Here is a 12398-nt window from a genome sequence, read left to right on the forward strand (position 1 = left end):
ATAAAATCACTAAATTTCTGATACTTCAATCTAAGGATCAAATAATTTTTTCCTTTATTTTTCCACGAGGCAGAATATAGTAGAGAAGCCTGTTCTTTACATGTTAAATTCAATATTTTGTTAGTAAACATACACATACCTATTATGTATAAATAATTATTGAAATAATGTTCTCCTATATACTAAAACTATAACTATGGTATCATACAGTCATAATAAGAATGACAATTAAATGCAACAATAAGATTCTTTGAAGTTGTTAATATTTAAGTCATTATATTGCATCTATTTAGTAATGTAGCTGATAAAACTGAAGTTTACCCTTCAAGTAAATGACAACAAAAACACTAACCTTCTGCTTATCTAAGATCTTCATGGCATAATACTGCTCAGTGGCTTTGTGTTTCACCAACATGACTCTTCCGAAGGAACCTGTTCCAAGGGTTTTTTTCCTTTCAAAATCCTCCAGCCCGGCATTATTCTACATATGCATAAAAAATAAAATAAGCTTTAAATTCAGAAATTCTCATAAGAATACTATGGCAACAACAATAGATTTAGTGATAATCAAAATCAATAATTTAATTTATTAACCATCCATTTAAAAATAATATGAAAGGCTATTGAAATTCCAAGTTATTGGTTCTATTTTTCCCTTTGAATAAAAGAAGGATTTAATATTTGAGAATTATATTGCAAAGCAAAGCATAATAGTAATGGGAGGAAATAAGAGCTTCAGCTGAAATATTAAAGGCTATATTCCAATATATATTATCAGTATTGGACTTCTAACAAATTAGTTTCATATTTTAATAATTACAAACTGACCAGAGGTACACTGACCAAGACAATCATGAAAGCCACAGTCTTAGTGCACTCGCAAATAAGTTTATGACTAGATAAGCTGAGGGATCAGCATCCTTTCACTAGAGTTACCTCTAAAGAAAGCACCGTTATAACTTCATTCCTATCTTTACAGGAGCTTATAGAACTAGAGGATAACAGCGTGAGAGATTCTAATAGCTTTCTCTCTGATGTTATAATGACCCAGTATTACCTAAAACAGTAACACTAGGAAAGAAGAGTTCCTCATGCCCACAAAGATAACCAAGAGTCAGAGTCCCAGAACAATAATCAGCCTCTTTTTCTCCTTGAATGGATGCTTTGTTATGAGCAAACATCTTTGTTTGGCTTTGACTATAGCATAGAAGCAAAGAATTGGAAGCATCAATCTATTGAATTTGTTGCTGTCACAACAAAATGAAAATTACTAGGAACAAATTATGTGCTAAATAGCAATAAATAGTAATTGCTGATCCATTTTTAATAGGTTTTCGTTACAAAGATCTCCATAAAAACCTTAGAAAAATTATTTCCAGCCTGTACAGTGTTGAGCTTGAGAAAGTTGAGATGAAATAGGATTCTTGCATAAGCAACTGAATCCACTGTAGCTGGATTTCGTCTCCATTGAAAAACATATTTTCATTTCAGATTTACAATGATTTTAAATTGCCATGAGATTCTATGTCAATGCAAAGAATACGTTCTTCTAATTCTGACTGAATTACTTAAATTTATGAATTAACAAGAGGCCTGTGCATGAAATTCATGCAAGGGGCTAGGCCCTCGCAGCCGCGGCAGCTTGCCTCGGCCCTCGCAGCCTCAGCTTCGTCCAGAAGGTAGTCCAGAAGGACGTCTGGAAGGTTGTTCGGCTGTCCGGTCTAATCAGCATATTACGCTTTTATTATTATTATAGATATTTAATGTTTTGTTTTATCAACATAGATGGATTGAAATGTTTAATATTAGTTCCCAACTAAACAATGAAAATAGACTTCATTAATAGACCACAGAACATCCTTTTTTGCTAGTCATTGCTTTTTATATAAAAATGCCATCTTCTTCACCTCCTAATGTTTCATGTTAGATAATGTCTAACTTTTATACCCACCAGAGGGATTTAAATTATAGGTCATGCTCTAAATCTTGATAATGATGGCATCTTCATAAAACATCACATTTATTTAATATTAAATATTTTTTAGTGAAAAAATACTTGAAAAGATTGTTTTGTGCTAGGATAAAGGTTTTCAAAATTTAATCTACTATTGAAATTCATTACTTATTTTATATCTTCAAAAAGAGATTTTTTATAAGTATAGATGACTTTTTATATAAAATTTTTAGATCTCAGTTAAAATCTAAATTACTTAAATTATATAAAATTTACTCCATCAAAATGTTTATGAAAGAATCCCTGTGTTTGATATGTTATCAACAGCCAAATGTTTGGGATTAAGAATTTGAAACTGTTCGATAGGATCCCTATTTTTGTAATTAATGAAAATAATAAATATGCTAGCATAGGCATAAATCAAAATTACTATATTTGAAAATATCAAGAGTTTGTAGTAGCTTGAAATTAGTATCACAATTTATAATCAGTAATTATACTGGAAATTAGTTCCTTCTCCAATTTAAGTATACATAAAATTATTAATAAATCAAAACAATATTATGGCAGAAATTCCCATGTTAACCCTACATTTATTAATGCTACATGTAAATTAAGATTTCTAGAAGCAGTAAATTATTTAGGCAAGAATCATGATTTTACTTAATAGAGAATTTTTAAATCATAGAAAAATTGAAATATTCCTTACCTGAGCAGGATTTTCCCATTTTTTTAAAAAGTCTTCTTTGGCTTTGGCTAGAAACTCTTTCACTAAAAAAATAGAAAAAATATTTTTAAAAATTTGTCTTGTAACAACTTTCATATTACATATAAATGTTTGTGCTTTAAAAATACACACATCAACTATGGTCACCATAAAACATGTATTTACAACATGATATACTAGAGAGCTATTCCGTTTCTCTAAATAGGAAACAAATATTTTCTCAAATTTCTAAAAATCTCTAATATCTTCCCATATGGAGATCACTTTGATAATTTCAAATCTAATAATAAAAATGCTATTCCTGAAGACATAACCCAGAAGTAATGTAAAAAGGTTAGGACAATCTAGAACAAAATACTAGTAAATAAACCAGTTGTGATAGTTTAAAGGCCTTTATACTTCAGAACTGAAAACATCTGGAGAATTGAAACTTGTTGATTTGTGGAGTTTCAAATGTAATTGATTTTGACAAAGGGCTATTTTCAGGTATTGGAATTTATATTATTAGTTTTTTCTCTACCACAGAATATTAGTGTTTTCTCTACCACAGACTAACACATAAAGAATACCCACAAAGACTTAAAACAGAACAAGCCACCAAAAACAACCAAAAAAAAAAAAAAAAAAAACCCAAAGAGCTTAAAAATCTCATTCTAACTTTGGCAAAACTAAATGTCTGAACGACTAATTTCAAATGTACATGAAGTAAAGCAACTCAAAACCAGATGCTTATATAATGATTGATAGCCACATTATTTTATAGAGCTGTGGTTTGAAGTTTTAGATTTGTTAAATGATAAATAATTTTAAAAGATTACTCATTTTCATTATCTCTCCACAAAGTTACTAGCAATGATTTCTCTTTGCAACCAACTTCATGTGTTTAAAAAGAAATAATGGAAAAAATAATTCCAGAGAGGTAAAAAGGCATAAACGATATGCATTCTTGTTCCTAGTTAGGTATGCAAGCAAAACCTGACTATACAAGAAAAAATTATTTTAGTCTTTTGTTCAGAAAGCTTCCAATATTTCTCTGACACATGAATCTATAAATAAAGAAGAAAACAGCAGAAAAAAGTATTTAAATAATGTTCAAGTAGTAAAAGGCTATGCAAACTGAACAAAGATATACTACAGTGCTGATGATGATAGTGGTGGGTGATGAGGATGACAAGGAAAAGGCAGAATTGAGAGGCTCACAACTTCTTGAATAAGATAATCCAATAAGGTGGTAGTATTAAAATGAGGCACTTGAAGGTACACACGATTATTGCCCCTTCTCCCCAGTGTAGTACCTTTCCCATAACACTGCTACTGACCAAAAAGGCTATTGGCATTCTAAACCTTCTTTGAGGTTTCAAAATGGGATGAGAGGTACCAAGAGCAGACATTATTTTACCAGTTTATATAAGCTGTCATTTGTATTTTGCTGTTAAAACACTTTCAAAATACCTATTTTAAAAAGTTTGAGAAAAATAATTTTTAAATTAGAATTTTCTCATTGTAGGAAAATCTCACCCACCAAAATAATGAATCAAACAAATTGAATGTAATTATGCAAATTGATCTAATCCCACCCCCACCCCCACTAAGGGGGGGTAGGTGGATTTGGGGTGGAAAATTACATTTTCTTTGAGTTTAGGATGGTTGGAATCATCCTAATTCTAAAAGTTAATGTACTAGTTACAACTGGTTTTATAAGTAAGATTGCGGGGGGGGGGGGGGGGGCGGGGGCGTGGATTGAGCAGACATATCTGCAAATGGCACTGACTTGGCAATGACAGCTATAAAATAAAGAACATAATTTATTGTAAATGCAACTGTAGTTTTTAAGAAGCAACTTGTGATTCCCAAAATATAACTGATTATTTTCTTGAAAAACATTTTTAGTTATCTTCTATTTATAGAACTTGCACATCAAGTTGCAGTACAAACTCTCCAGATGCCTGCCTGAGTGTAGATAATTGGAAGACAAGGAAGAGAATCAGAGTAAGAAAAAAAAAAACAATCCCTAGCATCCTGTTCCAGCTTCTCCCGTCACTTACTGCTAAGTGGATCTGGAGTTAAGAAAACCTAACTGGTCAAAGGAGAAACAAAGCAGAGTCTATTGGCCAAAGATGGTAAATTGAAAGAAAATTTCCTTCTCCCTGCTCGGTGAATGAGCAAGAGGAAAAACTTCTGCTGCTACTTTATTTTATTCACTAAGAGGATAGTCAGGAAATTCTTTGACATATTCTTAGTTGACTGATCAGTGGCACTACAGAAAGTAAATAATAGTTTTCATAAAAATCTTATATAAAGTCATCAGGAATGGGTATGAATCAACGATATTAAATTTGGGGAATTATTTCAATAAATAGATTCTCTTTTAGAGTAAAGGATAAGCACTAACTATAAAGTCACTAAAGAGTTCCATGAGGAAAACTCAGTTCCTGAAGCACTTTTGGTCACATAAGTATTATAAACACATAAAATCTCTAGTTTACATGTGCACTATTTACACACAAAGATGAACATAGTTAACTCTTTGTAAAAATATCAGTAAACCAAACTACACATCTTATAAATATGGACACCAAACATAAAGTATTTCACAACATGCCGGATTATGAACAACTCTTAACATACTAGGCAGTCCAGAACCACATGTATTGGCTTGAATTTTATTCTTTTTAGACAGTGGTGAATTTAAATTTCTAAATGCTTTTCTTTGGTTAGTTTTAAAATTTATATCCACTGATATAAGGTAGTGACAGCTAATTAAGAGAATAAATGGTGGAAGAGACAGCCAAATTCAAACCCCACAGCAGAGTTCCCTATAAAGCATAAACGTCCTCAATGTTTTGGGTTTCTTGTTTCTAATATATAATCTATGCCTACATTTTACCATTTAAGCCATTGTGATATCCTGAAGCAGCCACCAGCTTTGGAGCTTGGTGCATCTGAATGAGGATGTTGGCTCTAATACTTCTCAGCTACAGGATCATGGGTACCTAGCTACAAAGCATCGAACAATGATTAGGGAGAAAATATCTCAAGGAAGGATCTTTCTGCAAATACATTTTGTCCCATACTGATTTACAATGTAGCAAACTAGGTCCGTACTACAAACATAAGAAGGACTTGCCACATATTAACTTAATTTCTTCTCAGAAGTGTACATTTCAATTATATTTATTTTCCAAATAAACGTATTTTGTCTTCAGTTTGTGTTATTGCAAGAGTCTATCACATTGCATTCTGAAGAAATCAGCCTACCAAAGGAATCTTTCTGTCACTCAGGGTTGGTGTGTAGGAATGTTACCCACATTCGCGAGATGAAGCAGCTAGAAACAAAGTGCCAGTTTTTATGCATTTCCACAAGAACATGAACACACTCCATTCTTATCACCCTCAAAATATCTCTGTATATGTTTATACATAGGACACAATATAAAAATTATACTACAAAGTTCATTTTAAACATTAGGAAATTAATTAAAAATTCAAATATTGCATATCTTTATTGCATGATATTCAGATACATGACATTCATGTATATCCTTATACAATGAATAAGAGTGCTTTATTAATTACGCTTAGTAAACTTATTAGGTGTTTTGGGGTTCTGTGCTAAATAAACCACATTACTGCTTATATAAAAAGAGCACGTTGCTAGTTATAGTATGCCATTCTTCAATGCTTAAAAGAGACGATCATTCGTGTTTTGTAAGAAGAGTTTAAAAATTACTATACAGATTACAACCATTCCAGATGTTGAGTTCTCCAGTCTCTTTGTAATAAGATAAATGCCACCTGCATCTTTTACACCTCTTTATAATAAAAGCATGGCATTATTTACATTTTATAATGGATGTCAGAAAAGTAGAAGGGATACAAACAGAAAATAGAACAAAATAGAATATAAACTTTCTAGGATAAATACCCAATTAAGTGCCAGCGGTTTTTTACTCAAAATGTATAACTTATAACAGTATATTCTTTCAAAAACCATTCATTAACCTAGGTTATCTAATTTAAGTGGTGTGTATTAATCTGTATTCCGCTACACTGTCAACTCCCACTGCTTCACAGTGCTATATTTGTTGTTTCTAAAATACCACTAAAAAACTGCAATATAAATCATTTCTATAGATAAAACAACATAAAGCTAAATAAACCATTTCCTTCATTAACTGAAATGTTTTATTAACTCAATATGCTTTATAAAAATATAACTTTATGAGGAGCATAACAACTTGTAAACAAACATGTAAAAAGCTCTAAAGGTAACTTTATTATTATTATTAAAAAGTATTTAGTTGCCTACCAGATACTTCTGGAGAAGAGCAAGCTTGTATCCAAGAAAAATAAATTAAACAATGATTAAATGACACACATAAAAACAACATAGTAGCATGAAATCATCTATACACCTTTCCCCAGAACATTATTATACAGAAATAAAACAATAATGTAGAAACTCAATTATTTGGCTGAATACATTCAGGAAGGTCATTTTCAAATTAAATGGTAAAGAAGGAAAATCAATAATTACTGTTTAGTGCCCAAATCAATACCATTGTAATTCTTCTTAAAACTACTAGCAAAACCTTTAGTTCCTCATAGTAATGATGCTAATAATATTAAGTAACATATATCGAAATACATATCCTATAACTATTGCAATACCATCTCTGGACTTCGTTATTTATTCAAAACTTTACTGAGGAAAGACACTCTGAATTTTAACACTTAACCTCCCTTCAGAAAGGCATTAGTGTCGTTCAGGAATTTTACTTCCTTGGTGCTGGTTTAACAATTTTTTTCAGCAATATGTATTGAGCACTGGTTAGTGGTGCCAGAAACTGAGCTAGACTCTGGGAACACTACAAAGAATAAATGCATCTTCACTATTTAAGGAGATGAGAAGCTGATGGGGAGATAGAACCATTATCCTGGAATGTGACAAGGACAACTAAGAAAATTATAAGATGCTATGCAAGCTTGAAAGAGGAAATTCTTGGGTAGTAAAGGTAAGGCAAAATAGAGGACACAGCATTTGTGCTAAATCTTGAAGGACAGTTTCTTTGGCATATGAGTTGACGAAGAAGACATTCCAGGCTGGGGTGCTCTTGTGTAAAAGGCTTGGAGGAAGAAGCATGGTTTATCCAGTAAATGGCAACCGACTTGTATAGGTGCAGCCGAGGGTATAAGGCTACAGCAGCAGTGGGAGGTATAAAGTGTATAGGCAAGCAGGTGTCCAATCATGGAGGTAATTGTTTGCCATGGTGATGCTTGTCAATGTGTGGGAAGGAATCAGAGTAAACGAAGTTATTCATAGTTGCTAGGCTCTATTTCTTCTGGGAAATAGGAGGCAAGATCACTTGCTAAGGAATAAGGGAGCCAGAATAAGGAGGGATAACTGGGGATTAGAGACCTGAATATTTTAAACCTTGATGACTATCTATGTAGTGAATAAAGGAGGGGGCTTATAGAAAGAGCAAATGTTAGGTATTAAAGCAGTTATATTTCTTAATAGTATGTTTTTTGTAATCATAGTTTATAGTTTTTTACTGAAAAGATTATAACTCATGGGCTCTCTAATCACTTTATAATTAAATTATTTCATCCTTTACTTATCAGAAAGCACAGAAAAGGATGGAAACTGAGATAAATTACCTATAAAAATACCAAGTTCTATCAACAAAGAACAGTACAATCCTTTCCAAAACCTCTGCAAAGTGAAATAGTTTGTTTTCTGTACCCCAACCTCAAACACCCACCTCTTTAGAGTTCTGTATTTGTTATTTCTAAGAATACCCTCCCACACACATGCTAAAATACAAATATTTTCAGTAAACTAAATATAAAACATTCTAGTTGTCACAACATTCCTCATAAAAACCAAACATATAGCAATCAAAGTAACAGAATTATTCTGTAAAAGGTGGTTTCCTACCAGATGCTTCTGATGATTTGCGTGCTTGATCAAAGAGAATAAATTAAACAGATAAATATCACATCCAATAACAGGCCCAAAAGAAGTTTCCATCCATATATGTTCATTAGTATATTTACACATAGAAATAGAATGAAAAATACTTGAGCATACAAATTCAGAAGTGTTTTATATAAGTATTACAACACATTCTCTGTATGTATATATATTGGTATGTTTGTATATACATATATATGTATATTTTTTTAACCAACAAAACCCAATTCTAGAAATGTGTTAATGTATTATCATATGCTACTCCTTTAATCTGAAGAGTAATTGTATTCACTTTGTTGAAGGGACATTTTATTTGCTTCACCGTATTCCAGCATGTTCATTGAAAGCAAATTCACTGTAGCCTTAAAAATTGATATTGGGTACAAAGACCTTTAATTGCTGTAAATGAATTTGTGCAGTTGAGTGGATGGGACCATGCTCATTTTTGTAGATGAAGATATCAAGAAGTCATGCACCAAGCTACACATAAGTGCTTGGAAATTTAGCAGGCAATAAAAGCTGCATTTCCTATTGTGACATTTATCTTACTTTACTCTCCTCTTCTTATGCTCTTTTTAATTGATTCTTTATCAAGTCTTATTTACGAGTGAAGAATATAATTGACTAACTTTCAGTAAACTGTAAAAAAATATATAAACTTTTGGTGAAACATCTACTTAAATGATCAAATTATAAAAAGAAACACATTAACCCAACTAGTGTCTACAAGGACAGATGGATATACTAGGAAGCCACAGTGTACTATACACAGCTAATTGCATGTACTTGCTTTCTCTCCCAACTCGCTCTCTGTTAGAGATGCTGTGGAATTTTTAGGCCATCCAAGCCATGTTTGATTGGAGATGTTAACTATAGGATTTTGTAATAAAAACTTACACTAAAAAGATAGTCATAAAATTAATGACCCAGGCAATCTCTGAAATTTTCTTTGAAATGCGCTTTACTTGATAATTGTTCACTGAGGCGTTTTCTCAGAGGAACATCACATGTGCTAAAGATTTTCCCTTTGATTCTTAATATTCTGTCTTGTTGGCAGGCTGTATAGAGCTAGGAGTGGATCCCTACATGATAGGGTATATACATTTTCCACTTAACTAGATGGTAATTGCCACCATATCCTTGATGCTCCATATCCTCACAACATGTCAGACTTTCTAATTTTTGCTAATCTAATGGTTATTAAAATCATATCTTCTTGTTAAAGATTAGGTAAATATCTTTTTTTAAAGTTTTCTTTTTTAAATGGATTTTTATTCGTTTCAGAGAAGGGAGAGGGAGAGAGAGATTGAAACATTAATGATGAGAATCATTGATCAGCTACCTCCTGCACACACCCTCCTGGGGATCTAGCCCGCAACCCAGGCATGTTCCCTGACCAGGAATCAAACCATGACCTCTTGGTTCATCAAGTCTTATTACTCTTTTATTAGATTCATGATTTATTCATAGGTTCTTAGAGGTTTGGTTGATACTGTAAAAGGGAGATTTTTAAAAATTACTGTTTCTGTTTGTTGCTGATGTATAGTACACTGTTGATGCTTATATATTGATCTTATATCTGTCAATGCTACCAGACTGTTATCTAAATATATAAAAGCCTAAGCAACCATCACAACTGAACGAACGACCAAACAGGCTGCATGCGGAGACTAGGCCAGCAGGGGGTTGAGTGAGGGGTGACCAAACGACTGAGCAGCAGGCTGCATGGGGCGACCAGGCTGGCAGGGGGGTTAGTGAGGGGCAACCAAACAACCGAACAGCAGGCTGCATGGGGCAACCAGGCCCACAGCGGGGTCAGTGAGGGGCGACCAGGCCGGCAACAGGGGTAGTGGGGGTGACTAGGCCAGCAGGGGGGGGGCAGTTAGGGCCGATCAGGCAGGCAGGTAGGTGAGCAGTTAGGAGCCAGTGGTCTGGATTGTGAGAGGGATGTCCGACTGCTGGTTTAGGCCCGATCCCCTGGACATCCCCCAAGGGGTCCTGGATTGGAGAAGGTGCAGGGTGAGCTGAGGGCACCCCCCCTTGCACGAATTTCATGCACCGGGCCTCTAGTCCTCTCTAATAAAAGAGTAATATGCAAATTAACCATCACTCCGCTACACAAGCCATGCCCACCAGCCAATCAGGGTAAGTATGCAAATTAACCCCAGCCAAGATGGCTACCAGAAGGGAGGCTTGGGTTTCCCCGGCAACAGAAGAAGCCAAGCTTTCCACACACTCTGGCGGGCCCAGACCTCCACTCAAGGATACAAAGTTTCAATTATAGAAGGTAAACAAATCCAAATGGCAGCCACGATCCAGCAGGAGGCTTGGCTCTGCTCCAGCCTCAAAGTTTCAATTGTAGAAGGTAAATAAATTCCAGATACCAGGGCCTCTGCTTGGGTCACCACGGGCGTGGCTGGCCTGCAAACCACCACAGGCCCCTCGCCCAGGCCGCTCCACGCTCCAAGGGAACCCCACCCTGATCCAGGACACCCTTCAGGGCAAACCAGCTGGCCCCCACCCATGCACCAGGCCTCTATCCTATCTAATAAAAGAGTAATATGCAGATTGACCATCAATCCAACACACAATATGGCTGCCCCCATGTGGTCAAAGATCCTGCCCCCATGTGGACACAAGATGGCCACCACAAGATGGCCAGCAGGGGAGGGCAGTTGGTAGGCACCAGGCCTGCAAGGGAGGGCAGTTTAGAGGCACCAGGACTGCAAGGGAGGACAATTGGAGGCAATCAACCCTGCAGGGGATGGCAGTTAGGAGTGACCAAGCCGGCAGAGGAGGGAAGTTGGGGGCAAACAGGCTGGCAGGGGAGCAGTTAGACATTAATCAGGCTGGTATGGGAGTGGTTAGGGGGTGATCAGGCTGGCAGGCAGAAGCGATTTAGGGGCAATCAGGAAGGCAGGCAGGCGAGCAGTTGGGAGCCAGCAGTCCTGGATTGTGAGAGGGGTCCCAGATTGGAGAGGGTGCAGGCTGGGCTGAGGGACACCTACCCCCCTCCGTGCACGAATTTCGTGCACCGGGCCTCTAGTTCATTATAAAATAACATTCATATGTTCTCTTGAATTTTCTATATAGACAATCACATATCACTTGTAAGTAATGACAATTTTGTTCCCCTTGTCTTTTTCTTGTGTTAATGTACAGGTCATGGCTATCACTACAGAAACAGACAATGAGCATTCTTTTCCTATTTCTAACTTCAGAGAAAATGTTTCTAATTTTCTTTTTCCACACTTTACTTGTAAAGCTATACTAGAGTTAAATAAGTTTAAGAATATCTTCTTGTTTTCAATTTTTTGGAAGACTTTGTACAAGATTGAAATTTCTGTTCTTTGGCTATTTCCCAGAATTTGATTGTAAAACAGTCCAGTCCTAATTTTAATAAGCCTGAGTAAGGCTTTTAACTGATTACATCTTAAATGGGTACAGTTCTCATCAGTTATTTTAAGTCCTTTCCATGAACAGACCTTTGGCTCTCATTTATCTTTATTTACTATTACACTGATTTTTGCTAATGTCTTTATTAAATATTTTCTTCTTTTGACTAACCACACTGTGCTTTTTATTTTTTGTTTACTTGAATACTTACATTGCATCATGAATATCTTTCTCCTTTCCTAATATAAGCATTAAAATTTTTCACTCAAAATTTTTTTGTCTCTAAATCCATTTTAGCTGCACCCTAAAAGTTTTGATGCATAGTTGAATTTTAAATTTATATT

At 34.8% G+C, this 12398-nt stretch overlaps 1 protein-coding gene across 2 annotated transcripts in view; it reads right to left on the reverse strand.

The window, feature by feature from the left end:
• The window catches only part of PRKACB (protein kinase cAMP-activated catalytic subunit beta), a 110389-nt gene that overhangs the window by 35820 nt on the left and 62171 nt on the right, over positions 1–12398 (reverse strand). For both annotated transcript variants that reach the window (XM_079777918.1, XM_079777917.1), the window contains exons 2-3: positions 2664–2725; positions 353–481 (exon numbers count right to left, since the gene is read on the reverse strand). In XM_079777918.1, the coding sequence (XP_079634044.1) occupies positions 353–481; positions 2664–2725 (191 nt within the window). The remainder of the gene's footprint in view (positions 1–352; positions 482–2663; positions 2726–12398) is intronic.

This window comes from Cnephaeus nilssonii (assembly GCF_951640355.1).
Source record: "Cnephaeus nilssonii genome assembly, chromosome: 7".
Classification (NCBI taxonomy): domain Eukaryota; kingdom Metazoa; phylum Chordata; class Mammalia; order Chiroptera; family Vespertilionidae; genus Cnephaeus; species Cnephaeus nilssonii.